This window comes from Bos mutus, chromosome 14 (assembly GCF_027580195.1).
Source record: "Bos mutus isolate GX-2022 chromosome 14, NWIPB_WYAK_1.1, whole genome shotgun sequence".
Classification (NCBI taxonomy): Eukaryota; Metazoa; Chordata; class Mammalia; order Artiodactyla; family Bovidae; genus Bos; species Bos mutus.
In genome coordinates this window covers 62,652,750-62,667,657 of record NC_091630.1, presented here as the reverse complement: position 1 = coordinate 62,667,657, position 14,908 = coordinate 62,652,750, and the positions used below count along the sequence as shown (strand labels likewise).

The 14,908-nt window shown below is 49.7% G+C and overlaps 1 protein-coding gene across 1 annotated transcript in view; it reads right to left on the bottom strand.

Annotated features, from left to right (window-relative positions):
* PRKDC (protein kinase, DNA-activated, catalytic subunit) overlaps window positions 1-14,908 on the bottom strand; it is a 126,904-nt gene that overhangs the window by 42,310 nt on the left and 69,686 nt on the right. The window contains 12 exon segments of the mRNA XM_070382418.1: window positions 778-967; window positions 2,542-2,749; window positions 3,715-3,813; window positions 4,286-4,459; window positions 5,430-5,579; window positions 5,758-5,882; window positions 7,859-7,970; window positions 9,105-9,236; window positions 10,180-10,331; window positions 11,756-11,899; window positions 14,114-14,233; window positions 14,412-14,549. Coding sequence (XP_070238519.1) covers window positions 778-967; window positions 2,542-2,749; window positions 3,715-3,813; window positions 4,286-4,459; window positions 5,430-5,579; window positions 5,758-5,882; window positions 7,859-7,970; window positions 9,105-9,236; window positions 10,180-10,331; window positions 11,756-11,899; window positions 14,114-14,233; window positions 14,412-14,549 — 1,744 coding nt within the window.

Sequence of the window (14,908 nt, the reverse complement as noted above, 5' to 3'; positions counted from 1 at the left end):
GCAGCGCCGCTCGGCCGGCGCCTCGGCCAGGACCTGCCGCTCGAGAGCAGGGCAGCCCACAGTTACCAGGGTGGGCCATGTCCCAAGGAGGCCCGGCAGCCGGACCTCCTGTCCTTGTGGGCACGAGGGAGACCACCACATGCTCGTCAGGATGACACAGCATCTACATGCCACTAAGGTCTGTGATTTCTAACATCAGTTTCTAAAGGTCCCACGGTAATTGGCCAAGTTAGTCCTATTTCCACAACAGAGTATGAAAAAATTACATAAGGGAAAAACACTGAAGTATTTCCATAAAAACGACTTGGGGATTTTACTCTACAACTGATACTCTGATGATCAAAGGAAACAGCTGAACAGTTTGAGAAAGAGCAGTTTAATCAACTACGAACACAGTAAGTGAATCTGGTTTAGCTCTGCTTTGCTTCTGAGACAAGCGTTTTTAAATGGGATGCACTGGACAGATGTTTCCGGACAAAAATCAAACTAAAACTTACATGTACTGAAATCTTTCTTGTTTTCTCCAGTCAGAAATAATGTCTTTCTCCCCCTTTTTAAAATTGTGGTAAAAACACAGACAGTCCAATGGATGGCGTCATGCACTCTAAAGAGCCCAGTACGTTTGCTGGTTGCACAGCCCTCCCCACCTCTGTCCCCAGGGCCCCTCGAGGCCACCCCACCCCCGAATCTACAACCCAGGGACCCAGCCCATCCTCCCTCCTGCCATCAAGGCCTTCACGGTGCCCTCGGCCTGCATACCCACAGCGGAGGCAGTACCTGCGCTCTGTGTGGGCGTGAAGTCGAGCTGCTGCTGGGTGGCCCGGACCTGCCCAGCCATCGCCCTCCGAGCCGAGATGGACCCTTCCTGGGTCCGGGCCTGGAGCGTGCTCTGAGACACCTGAGTCTCAACAAACATTGGTGTGAGGACCGTACTCCGGAAGCGCCAGTCAGGGTCAATGGTATACTCCTGCCAGGAGGGACGGTCAGGTGAGGTCACGGCCCTTCTCAGAACATGCAAATGCTTTATTTAAAACTCCACAGTCCTCTCCACAAACAGTACTACACTCCATGTAGCTCTGCAAGAAGTCGCTGAAGAACAACTTTCTCAAATTTAAAATTTTTAACAGAACAATTATCTGTCAACAAATAAAACCAATCAGTGCTGGGGAGAAAAACTGCTTTTCTCCTCCTAACATCCTGCATTCAGAGGCTCACTGCCACGCTCAGGGAATGACTCGGCTTCTCTGACCCCACTGCCCCTGCCAAGTATCCAGAATGGGAGATGCTGGGGACATGGGGGGATGGGGCGGGGGCTCTGCGTCAGGGCTGTGAGTCATCATGTGGCTCATCAGCGGTGCTGCCAGGTGGAGGTGCAAACAAGCACCTACGGGGCGTGGCGGGGGAGCAGGGGAGGGAAATGCCTCCATGGAGGCCAAAGGGACAAGGGTGAGCTGTGTGCAGGACAGGGGGCGAGCGGGGTGAGGTGCAGGTGGGCATCTCGGGAAGAATGTGTGTGGATTCCAAGTAAACTCAGGAAGCCAGCACGAGTCGTCAGGGAAACGCCAATCAAACCACAGTGAGGCATCACCAGACGCCTGCCGTGTGGCTGTGACCAGGAGAGAGAGGTGGCACCTGCAGCTGAGGGGGGAAGGGCACCCTGTGCACTGGGTGGGCGTGTAACCTGCTGCTGCCATGTGGACAGCAGAGTGCAGGTTCCTCAGGAAATTATAAATAGAACCACCAGAGGATCCAGCAACCCCACAGCTGGGTGTTTATCAGAAGAGAACAAAAACACTAATGGGAAAAGACACAGGCACCCCAGTGTTCATAACAGCACTGCTGACAACAGCCAGGATATGGAGACAACCTAAGTGTCCGTCAGCAGACAAAAGGAGAAAGAAGACGTGTGGTGAGCGCGCACGCACTCACACCACACACAATGATGGGCTACTACTCAGCTCTCAGCTTTGAAACACAACGAAATCCTGCCATTTGCAACAACATGGATGGACCCTGAAGATATTATGCTACATGAAATAAGTCAGAGAGAAACACAAATACTGTGTGATCTTATTCATACGTAAAATCTAAAACAAAAACCTAACAAAACCAAACCAAAAAAGCTCATAGAAACAGAGAACAGATTGGTGGTTGTCAGAGGTGAGGGGTGGTGGAGACGGGTGAAGGGGGTCGAAGGGCACGAACTCACAGCTGTAAGTAAGATCTGGGGGGGCGATGTGCGCATGGCGACTACAGTCAGTAACACCATTCGTATACGTGAAGTTTTGTAAGAGAGTATATCTTGAAAGTTCTCATCGCAAGATAAAAAACCTCTAACTATGGGCAGTGATGGATGTTAACTAGATTTATTGTGGTGATAATTCTGTAATATATACAAATATCAAATCACTACCTTGTGCACTGAAAACAAATACTATCCTAATTATACCTTAATTAAAGAAAAAAGCAAGGATTTAACACCAGTGGACAAAGTCTGCTGACCAACAGGCGGGATAGTCAGCTCACAGAGCCAGAGCTCACCTGAAACTCACACTCTGACAGAGGGTGCTCAAACAGGGAAGTCCGGAAGTCGGGGCTCAGGCTGGTCATTTCAAGCAGGAAATCTGTCGCTAAACTCAAGAAGTGCACTTCTATCTTAGGAGAATATAAGGAATTTAGGGCCAGCAATCGGTCCAAGGTATTTGAAGGCAACCTAGTTTCATGGCTCCAGAAGTTCCGAATAGTTAATCTGGAAGGCAGAGAAGAAAGAAGAAGAGGAGGTCTCTACGTGTGCCCCACGGGGAAGATCTCTTCTTCCACCGGAGATCAGCCCTGGGACTCCATCCACGTGCAGACCTCCATCCACAGGTAAGCTGCCTGACAGATGAGGCACGTGCTGAAGGGGAAATATTCCAGAATGCTGGCATACTTAACAGGAGGTGAGAAGCTGGATCATTCTATTCTCATTTCTATTACCCAGAAGTTTGCAAAGATGAGAATTTTACATTACATACTCTGAAACTGAGAAAACACCAAGAGAACTATATATATAGTCCTTCATTGTCTTACTAAGACAATTCACTCTACACATTAGTGCCACAAAATATTCAAAACATAATGTGAACAGAAAATAGTCAAACTATTAAAGAAATTAAAAACCAGATCCGGCTTTATAATTTGTGAATGTTTGAGGAGTCCAAATACAATTTTTAAAAGCGCAATGAATTAAAAATTGCAGTACGCTCCAAGTTAGCTGACACACAGAATCGTCAGGGTTTCCGCCCTGCCTGCTATAACATAACGAGCGCGTGGCGAGCGCGTGGGCATCTGTGATGGCGCTGCAGCGCCCTCTGGTTTCCAAGGCCTCCAGCACGCCGTCTGACACTGATGTGCAGGGTGGGAGCTCACTTGGGGTTAAATGGGGAATGACAACCCACTTTTCATTACAGGTTTCTCATCCTGAGATGCTGTAACTCACAGCACAGTTAAGACAGCGTTACCCACACCAGTTTTTCAAGACTTGTATATTAAAGTAACATGCCAGGACTTTCAGGTTCTAATGTGATTTAAAATACATTTTTCTTATGCCAGCAAGAGGCAGAGAAAAGGCTAATACAGCAAAGGCCCTTTGACACCTCAGAGAGACCCCACATTGGCCTAGAAAGAGCCCTGAATGTGCCCACCCACCCACGCTGCTCCGGGAGGGGCACTTACTGAAGCCCAGGGTTCTCGTCGGTCAGCCCTTGGATCAACACATCTTTCGCCAGCTTGAATACTTCACGCGAGTCTTCATCTGCCTGACTCTCTGGGTCTCTGAGAGTAGTCACAAGACAATAAAACTGTTACTGCTCCTTCTGCTGCTCTAGGTCAACCCAACAATGTTGTCTAGGATGAAAGTAACGAAACCTGCCTCTTCCCCAACTTCCACCCACCCCATGGGGCCTGCACCCTGACCCGGGCCCTGGTGGCCAGCTGGCGAGCAGGACCACAGTCCCCAAGGAGGAAACATCCCAGGAGCTCCTTCCTAAACCTTGTCAGACTGTAAGGGAAAACAAAGTACACTTTTAGCTCAATCAGTAACACCGCGCTCTGAACATTTCCCACGGGTTCACGAAATGCAGTAAGATGAGAATATATTTCAACATACCAAACTTGTTGCAGTTGTTAACCACACATTTTTAAATGTCTTATCATTTATTATAGTCGTTCCAGACTGCTGGAGGCACCCAGACGCTCCCTAAGAGACGGGACACGAGCGTCTGGCGGGGACAGGCGAGGCGCTCACCTGTAGTTGTCATGGACCCACATGAGGATGGCGTACATCCGCTCACGGCACAGCACTGCAGGGTGAGCCAGGAACTCCACCACGGCGCTCAGGAGCTCCCGGAGCTCTGCCGGTCTCAGCCGTGCCATCATCTTGGAAATTATGTCCAAACATACTTTCTGTCTCTCATCATCTCTATAATATAAACAGGAATTTTCAAAAACACAGACTTAACTGCTATTACTATACCTTTAGATATGAGAGGTAACATTTTCTTCTCTGTGCTGTTCTGTATTTCAGATTTTATTATTATAGCTAATACTACATTTATATAAAAATTAAACTCTTGAAAATAATTATCGTGGCCTAGATTATGAAAAGGAAATTAATACTGTAGTGTCCTGCCTGGATCCTAGGAAGAGGATGAGGAAACTGGTGATTTCAAATAGACAGAAGTGCACTAATGTTAACTTCTTGGTTTAGACAAACACCCTGATGATGTGAGATGGGGAAGCTAGGTGAAAGGTGTGTGCGAATTCTGTGTACTTCTAACTTTTCTGTAAAAATCAAATTATTCCAAAATAAAAAGTTCATTTTTAAAAAACCTGACAAAGTCAAACAAAATAAGCTAACTATAAAGGATTTCATGACTTTAAAAAATGGTTTCCAGGGCTGGTCAGGCACCAGGGGTTAAGTGCAGTCAGGGCCCAATGTGGTGCACCCCATGTCCTCCTTAAATAAGCACCAGCTGAAGGCTCCACACACAGTAGACACTGAGCCAGGCTGACTGGAGGAAACCAACACAAAGGCAGTTTATCACCGTGTAAAAGTGTGCACACAGGCGGGAGGAAAACAGCACAGAGGGAGGAACACACAGGGTGCCATCAGCCCTCTGTTAACATTTACCGTAATAGCGTGTTACCATTTTGAAAATAAACAAATTTAACAAATAATGGAAGCCTGTTAGCTGACAAAACAGGTACAGAACTCAAAACCACACATTTTGAATTTGTAAACAGCCCTGGACAACCCAAGACGGGGCCTCTCAAGTGTCAGGTGTCAAAGTGAACAAACACTCCTGTCACGAAGACTCACAAGTCCCCTTGAGTTGAGGGGACAGCGGAACAAACAGCTGCATCCAAGGACACAGGCGGCGGCCACTCACCTGTGCCTCATGACCTGAACGAAATCCTTGCTCTTCAGCTGCAGGTACAGGTCAGGGGTCTCCTCCGCACGACACAGCACCACCTCCAGACAGAGCGTCTTCATCACGCCGTGGAACCTCGGCAGCAGGAAGAGCACGCTGTTCATGAACCTGGGCAGCGGGCAGGGCCAGTGAGCGGAGGGGCACTGACCCCCACCAGGACTGTCCCCGGCAGGCAGGTGCTGACAACGCCCCACGACCCTCTCCGCAGGCAGGGGCAGGCAGACGGACACAACCACCCACCCCCGCGCATGACCCTCCCCAGCAGGCAGGCAGACGCCACCCCCACCTGTCAGCCAGAGGAGGGAAGCTCTTCGTGGCTCTGCTCAGGCACACGATGAACTTGTCCTCCAGCATGTTCTGATGCCGCTTCAGCTGCTTCACCACCAGTTCATGCACAGACTCCTCTAGCATCTGGAAGACCAAGTTTCCTTTCAAATACACACAAGTGGGAACTCGGAGGAACTGAGAGGACTGAGGTGACCACCCAGAGCACCATCTCGAGGAGGCCGTGGGGGCCCTGACCACTGGGCACCACCAGAGGCTCGGCGGCAACGGGTTCAGGTGACCCAGGCCTTGGCCACACAGCGGGTGAAAGAATGATCAAGACTAAACTTCTTTCTGACACCAAAACTCTGCCAGCGAGTCATCTGAGCAGCTGAACAAAGACCAAGGACTGAATGCTGTTTAGGACGCATTTGAGGGACTTTCCTGGCGGTCCAGTGGTTGGGATGCCTTCCAATGCAGGGGGTGCAAGTTTAATCTCTGGTCGGGGAGCTAAGAACTCCCAAGCCTCAGAAGCAATATTGCAACAAATTCAATAGACTTTAAAAATGGTCCACATCAAAAAATCTTAAGAAAAAAAAGATGCATTTTATTATGTCAGTGTGCACATATCTGGGCAAAGACTCACACAAACCAGGATTTCAGGGAGCTCCATCTGCAGGCAGCCTGCCCGTCTCCCTATGCCCACCTTCCAGGCCTGGCCTCTCCTGACTGCTCCCCGAAAGCCGTACCCCCAGGGAGCATCCACCCACAGAACAGGGGGCCCTGACCCCACGGGAGAAATGAGGAGCACGAGGGGCCCTTGGGACCAGAGACCACGGTCTGGAGCCGCGCTGGTCAGTGGTCAGAACACAAGTGACCCCCACTTCTGTGTCCCACACTGCTCTCCCATCTTCCAAGCTAAATCAGCCATTTTACACTCAGAAAAGAGCTATGTCAAACCAAAGGGTGTATCATTTGTATTAAGTTGAGACTTAAGTCATGAGAGATTAACCTTTCGATCTGCTGTTGTGTGCTCCACCCATGGTGATAACTGAGCACATTATGTGAATTGAAACCCACCACTCAAGGGCATTAGAATCATGTCATCACAACGTTATCCTGAATTTGAAACATGTTTTTATTTTACAAAAATAGCTGGCAATCCCTAAAATAAATTATAAGTTTGATTTTCTCAGGGGAGGGGGTTCCTATTTCCTCTGTTTAATTTTCCTCTAAATCCAAATAAAGGCCTAATTGGTGAAACAGGCCGGGCTCCAACATGTTGTGGGAGGACGGTTCTGCCCTAAGGATCCCTCGACTTCCCCAGCCTCTCCTCATCCTGTCTCGTTGTAGGAGGAGAGGGGACTGGAGACACGAATTTGGGAATCAGGAGCCTGAGGAGTTCTCAAGCCATGAGACTAGGTGACCGGCTAGGGGCCCACACTCCAAGTTGTGGGGGAGGCCGGCGGGATGACACCCCAGTGAGGGAGAGAGAGTGTCCTCTGAGCAGTGACAGAGGGCCAAGGACTGGTCCAGTGTGGCATTCTAGACAGTGCACCTGCGTCTGGTCCTCATGGGTGACGGACTCTGCAGGCACCAGCACAGACCATCCTGGACAGTCTGCACCCGCGTCCTGTCAGCGTGGGCGACAGGCTCTGCAGAGGCTAGCGTGAAGTCCCTGCAGTAACCCATGGGGGTCAGCCAAGGAGCAGCAAGTTATAACCTGTGATTTCCATACACGGGCCAATGCGGAGACTGTGCTTAGGGGTGCGGGAGGGGCAGAGCACACACCAGGCGCCCAAGTCAGAGGCTGCCCCTGCTTTCCAGCTGCACTATGCCAGAAACTGGAAGAGGGGACCTCCTGTGTTTACCCTCCCCCAAACAAAAGCAAGCTCCATCAGGGCAGTTTCTCCAAAGTGCCCTGATGCCAGGTCAGAGGAATGAAAGCTGCTCCAATGCTTACATCCCAACTTTACAATAAGAAGCAGGTTAACAACCTTAACGCTTGCCAAATTTCCAGGCATTAAAAAAACTGCCCACTCTAGCTCCTAGTACAGAGGACGCAGTACCGAGGCTGAGCCAACAGTGAAGAAGAGGCGTTCATGCCATGTGTGCACACTCACCTTCTCTCTCCCACTGAGATACCGGAGAACAAGCCCCAGGACCTCCGCTGACGCTGCATACACCTCTTTATATCTGACAAAGGACATGTTACTGACCAGAGCTTCAAAGTACCTGCAAGAAACACAGAAAGCCAGTGAGCACAGGGCAACCCGTCCTGCTATCCGAAAGAAAGTGGAAGTTGCTCAGTCGTGTCCGACTCTGCGACCCCATAGACTATACAGTCCATAGAATTATGTAGGCCAGAATAGTGGAGTGGGTTGCCGTTTCCTCCTCCAGGGAATCTTCTCAACCCAGCAACTGAACCCAGGTCGCCCGCATTGCAGGGAGATTCTTTACCAGCTGAGCCACCAGCGAAGCTGCTGTCAGACAGAAGTGTATCACAACAGTCCTCCCCACTCACCCAGACGAATGACCCCTGGGCAGGCCCCGCCCAGCCACACAGCTCCAGATATAGACACTGACAGCGGTGAAATCAGCAATGGCCTGACCTCTGACCCCTCTAAAGCTGTCTATACGACAGGAGGAGGACACACAGTCACACAGGGGTGGGGTGGGGGTGGGGGTGGGGGGCAGTGCACCCTGGCCTCATGACAGCAGGACTGGGGATCAGGAAAGCCACTTGTTCGAAAGTTAACCACTTCCCGCTGATGCTGTGCTGAGCTGCACGTAGTCCATGGCACCAGGCGGCCAAAGCCCCTGGTGCCTCGGAGGCTGACCCAGGAGGACCAACTGGACAGTGAACACTTCCAGAGAGACAGTGAACTGGACCGAGTGACCGCCTCTGCAGGGATCCAGCCCCTCTCTGTGAAGTTTCGGGCTGTCCTGCTAAGGCCCGGCCACGTGGACCCTCCCCTACCCCAGGTGATGAGGAGCCGGTAGGCTGCACCTGCGGCAGAGCTGCAGCGCCCCCTCGTGGCCACACCCTGTGGTGAAGGGGCTCCGGACCTCAGGCTGCTTTCTGGAGCGGATGCTGAAAATGGCAGCTTAGAAAATAACAGAAATAGCTAACACCTTGTCTGCCAAAATTGCATGGAAAAAACCATAAGGTCTCACTTTTCTCATTCACTCTACTAACATATTTCTTCTCCCAAATGATCTCTAAACCCAACTATTTAATTTAGGTGGAAATACTAATATGGGTTCTAGTCCTTAAATTTATCAAAATTAAACCATATTCCAGTCTCCAATCAGAATCAGGGACACTTTACCCAAAAAAGAAACAAAGCAAAAAAACATGACACTTACCGGACACTTTCCACGCCACACTTTGGGTCGTAGGGAGGCAAGTTGTTGGCCATTACAATACCCAGCAACTGAATTCCTACAGAATTGTCTTTAGAATTAGGGTCTTTACTGGAAAACTTGTCAAATATTAACCTGAAATGTGAGTGTGAAGAAACAGTGTAAGTTGTCAGATATAAGGAGCAGGAAGACAGACATAAGATCTTCCATAGCTGACTGTCAGGTAAGAAACCCCTTGCTTCCCATTACTTTGTTTACACCCGGTTACTCTGCCTCTGGGACACAGGGAGCTCTGCATCTCCCACAATCTAGTTATCTGCCCTAATTCTCCCTCGGTTGATGGTGAGAAAAGAAAGAAAAGTGCAGTTGCTCACTCATGTCCGATTCTTTGCAACCCCATGGACCAGCCTACCAGGCTCCTCTGTCCATGGAATTTTCTAGGCAAGAGTACTGGAGTGGGTTGCCATTTCCTTCTCTAGGGGATCTTCCCAACCCAGCGATTGAACCCAGGTCTCTTCCATTACAGGCAGATGCTTTACCATCTGAACCACCAGGGAAGCCCATGGTTGATGGAGAACCTTTGGGAAATTCTGGTTTGCCCCAGGCTATGCTGACAGGAATCAGCCCTGTGGGCAGAGCACATGCTGCAGGCCCAGAGAGAGGGAAGGCTACTTGAGGGTGGTGCAGTCCGGAGATGCTTCTAGCGACAAATGCTGAGGGCTGATCATGAGTGACATCATGCCCTACCAACAGATTCCACTCCAGGAACCATCCTTCCTTCCAGTACTTCAAGTCCATTAGTATGCTAGTCGCTCAGTCATATCTGACTCTGCAACCCCATGAACTGCAGCCCACCAGGCTCCTCTGTTCATGGGATTCTCCAGGCTAGAAGACTAGAGTGGAGTGGGTAACCATTCCCTTCTCGAGGGAATCTTCCTGACCTGGGGATTGAACCCAGGTCTCACGCATTGCAGGCAGAGCCACCAGGGAAGCCTTGAAGTCATTAAATCTCATGGTAATTAACCCTGCACAATGTGTGACGAGTTAAAGGACACTGCAAATCCCACTAAACCCATACCTGTAAGGGACGGACAGACAATCCTTCCAGCACTCAACGAGGGTCTTTATGATTTCAAGGTTATGTCGAAACACAGCTCTTTTTTGATGAAAAACATGTTTCATTAGGAAATGGAGCAATCGATTCGCTAACACTTCATCTTTAGGGACCCCCTGAAAAATGCAGAGAAATTTCATGTAAATACGTAGCATTCCCTTCTGGGAAAACATTTCTTAACTCAGAAGTCTGTTTATAAAAGAAAACTGGCATTGTACTGAGGACTCTGGCTCCCATGATTGTTCAGACGACACATGACTGTAACACAAAGGTCTCCCCTGGAAGGTCTCCCCCAGAATCCTCAAGGGCAGCCCTGACACCAGGGTGGCTGTGCTCCTACAGGTCTGTACAGGGTCCTGCAGCCTCTGGGGGCCTCTGCTGAGACGTCCCTATGGGGTCCCTGAAGACATCTTCCCTGCTCTGACTGGGCACCCAGCCTTGCCCCGGCCTCCTTCCAAACCCAGGATTCCACCAACTGCTGGTGCCTTCCCACCCCTCAATGGCGAAGTGACCCCAGGTCTGTGCCAGTCACCTGACCCACTGCCAAGACACTGCTCCATGGGGTACAAGGAACGGGGCGGGGACACCCTCCCTCTGCTTTCAGCCTCTTGCTCAAACTATTGCAATGAGTGGTGAAAGTTCATTATGGCCTTCAACCTGGCTGTTGCAGCTCTCCTAGCCCAGCTGAATGCCTGACACGGGAGTCAACCTCTTGCAGAGGTTCCTCAGTTAAACTCGGCTTGCTGTGAAATGGGATAGCCACATTCCAACACAAACACATGTGACAGCTCCATGGGCGCATATTCTGTTCAGTAAGCACATGCCAGGCCATCCTTCTAGGAGAACTCTGCACACCACTGGGGCCGACATCAGTAAGCAGATGGGAGAGAGCAGAGAGAGCTCCAGAGAGCCAGAGAGCTGGGGGACGCCACGGCCTGCATCAGGACAGTGCGGGCACTGAGCGTCACCATCACACCAGAGGTCACCAAGTCACACCAGGTCACCAGGAGCAGGGAGGCTGACAAGATGGATGCTGGAGACCATGACCTTAGCCTCACATTCAAGGTCTGCCAACATCTATTTTACATGTACTTTTAATAAAATATTTTTCCCTGGTGGCTCAGACAGTAAAGAATCTGCCTGCAATGCTAGGAGACCTGGATTCGATCCCTGGGTCAGGAAGATCCCCTGGAGAAAGGAATGGCTACCCATGCTAGTAATCTTGCCTACAGAAACGTACGGACAGAGGAGCCTGGTTGGATACTTCACATGTACTTTTAATAAACCAATTATCAGGGTCAGTCCTCCTAGCAAGCTAAAGCAGTAAGAAATCAGAACAAACATCCAACACCTTAAAAACAAAAGCAAAGCCAGAGGAATTATCAAAAGCAAAGCAAAGCAGACAGAAGTGAAGGAGTAGATTGGGGCCTTCTGCAGCAGCACAGATGGGCAGGATCTGGGCTGGAGACGCTGAGGACACTCAGGGTTGGGTCCCGGGTGCTGCGCGGGGAGAGGGCACCAGAGGCACAGCTGCTCTTACCACAGGGGTGGCTATTCCCGTCCACGAAAGGACCGTGGCCACGATCTCAACCACTAGATAGTGGATCCCGTCCCCGCCATTGTTCTCAGAGACCACCAGCTGCAGCAAGGGGCCCAGCCAGTGCCTCGCATGAGGCCGGAAGACCTAGGCGAGAGTTCAAAGGTCAGATGTCAGAACTGCTGAGTAACCAAGATGGGAGTTCAGGAACATCCTTCTGTATCACAACTCTACCTAAATTCAAAACAGACATGAATGTCAACAACTATGCTGCTTGATTCAATTAGATTCTCAGCTCAAGTCTTCTTTGTGGGCCCTAAAACCACAGCTCAATGGAGACGGATTCAAACTGATCTGCTCTTTGCATAGATCTGCTCCAACTATCGGAGAAGACAATGGCAACCCACCCCAGTACTCTTGCCTGGAAAATCCCATGGACAGAGGAGCCTGGTAGGCTGCAGTCCATGGGGTCGCTAAGAGTCAGGCACGACTGAGCGACTTCACTTTCACTTTTCACTTTCATGCATTAGAGAAGGAAATGGCTACCCACTCCAGTATGCTTGGCCTGGAGAACCCCAGGGACAGGGAGCCTGATGGGCTGCCGTCTATGGGGTCGCACAGAGTCGGACTGAAGTGACTTAGCAGCAGCAGCAGCTCCAACTATGCTTAGAGTAGTAACAACGTTCTACGCCAATCCCACCCTCCACACAGCATACAGCTGTAGGATCCTACTCTTACTGGATATAGAAGCAAGGGGAAGTGGAAAAGGAGGATATAGAAGTGAGGTGCATGTGGCGAATTTTTTTCACACACCCAAGGTCTCTGAAATCCAGAGCACCTCGATGTACTAAATTCCACTGAATTTACTTTAGAAACTCAGACCGAGTGTAACCCAAGACTCTCGGCCTCCTTCCCCTCTGCCACCCTCTTCTTTCTCCAAATGTTTTCTCAGGGATTTCAAATCTATGCTCACAATTAAATCTGTGTTGTCTCAAATCTTTTTGATCAAGTACCCCAGAGGTAAATAATGTTTACACTTTCCATATATGTCTACTGGTTTGTTTATAAATTCTAAATATAAACTTCTTTACTGTATTATTAAACTATAAAAAAGGATAAAAGTTCAAACTTTAAAAAGAATTGTAATACAACTTCTATGTTTTTCTTCTATTAAGACAATGGGCCCTGAAGGTTCCTGAGCTCAGGACGTGTGCAATACTGCAGGCCCCTCATGCCACACGAGTGCACACAGCTCAGCAGCCCCCTTGTTGAACTAAACACTAGATGCCAGCTCCTCTCCTCCAGCCATCAAGCCAGCACTACAGGAACACAAGCTGGAAGTCACATGATCCCAAGTACTATGGCTGACCTGTGAACCCCAAGAGGACACTGAGGTCCAACTCACAGGACCTGTAAATGTGACCTGATTCAGAAACAGGGTCTTGGAAGGTTAAGAGTCATTAGCGGGGAACTTAACCAGTGACAGTGTCTTTATCTGATAAAAGGATTAAAAGGGAAATTTTTACACGTGAGATAGGTGCCAAGAGAAGACCGTCCACAGGCTAAGAAACAGCCAAGGTGCACAGCAGCTGGTCATGCATCATCGGGGCCAAGTGGCTGACATCCAAGTCTCGGGATTCCAGCTCCAGAACCAAAAGGGTCATTTCTGCTGTAAGCCACAGGAGCTAGAAGTCAAGTATGACTCTGAGGAAGGGCCCTCACTACTTGATGGCCTTAAGGCCTCACGAGTTGCTGCCCAGAGGCCCCCTCCAGACACTTGCTCCTCCTGAGCTGCATGTGAATCCCTTGCCCCTCCCAGGTCAGCCTAGGATCACTCATAAACCCGTCTGAGTGCCCCTCCTGACAGGGCCACGTGTGACGGACAGATAAACAGAGCCATGAAGCAAACACGTTGGCTACTCTTCACACAGTTACCAGGAATCTCTTCACCACGTTCTCTGTCACTCTAAACCAAGAAGGCTAGCAGCTGTAAGAAACCTGCCGACCCACATACTTCATAACAAAGGCCACTTCTAACTCAGAAGTTAATTAACGTGTTTTACAAGAATATGAAAGAAAAATGATGCTGAATAAGTAATCCAGGCTGGCTAATTTATTCAGAGAATAAAGCCATGCTGTGACCCTTAACGTCTTCCTTTATTATGGGTTTTTTTAAAAGTAGATTCATATGCGCTTTTGTGCTTAGTCGCTAAGTCATGTACAACTCTTTGAGGCCCCATGGACTGTAGCCCACCAGGCTCCTCTGTTCATGGGATTTCCTAGGCAGGAGTGGGCTGCCATTTCCTTTTCTAAGGAGATGCATGTAATTGAAAAGAGCTTTTAAAGAAATAAATAACTTACTTCTTCTGTATTAACAACCAGCTTGGCTAAGAAAAGACGGATATTTAATGACACTGATGGATTTCCCAGTTTGTCATGAAGAAATTTCATCCAAGGAGGAAGATTTCTTGGCACTGAACCCTGAAATAACACACTCAATATTACTTAGTGAGAAAGTGGCATTATGACACAACACTGACAAAGCAGGACATGAGTGACAAGACATCACGAGTGTTAGAGATGGAATTCAGCTTAGTCTTCGATGTCAAATGTTCGTTCAACAGGACGTGGTGAATGAGACCAGAAAGAACAGAGAGACCTCCTCTCCGGGCAGCGCAGCCTCAAGTCTTTGCATGTGCTGGACCAGGGCCACCAGGGGGGCCATGCACTCATGCTGGCTGAGCTCATCCACGTCCAGGTCCAGCACGTCGCCTGGGCCGTCAGGGTCCTGACGCTCCTGGGGAGAGAGAGTCGGGGTTGAGCACCTGACTGCCTGCTCCGCCACGCAGTGCACACAGTCTGACCTCACATCTTCCTCATGTTCTCAGGAAGTGTCCCCTCCCCCCGTCTGCCCAGCTCTCTCTGGGGCCACACCGAAGTCAGGGCATCACTGAAGAGCTGCTGCTCTCTACACACACATCTCTTCAGACGTGTCCTGGTGGCCCCAGAACACTCCACGTCGAGAGCAACAGTCCCCACGATTCTCAGCTGCCACTTTATGTAGAAAGTAGAGCGACTGAAGGATAATCACAGGGTACGTGGTTTCCTATCGTGTTGTCAGTACTTTGAAAAGTACTGAGGACTTCTGTGAACTTA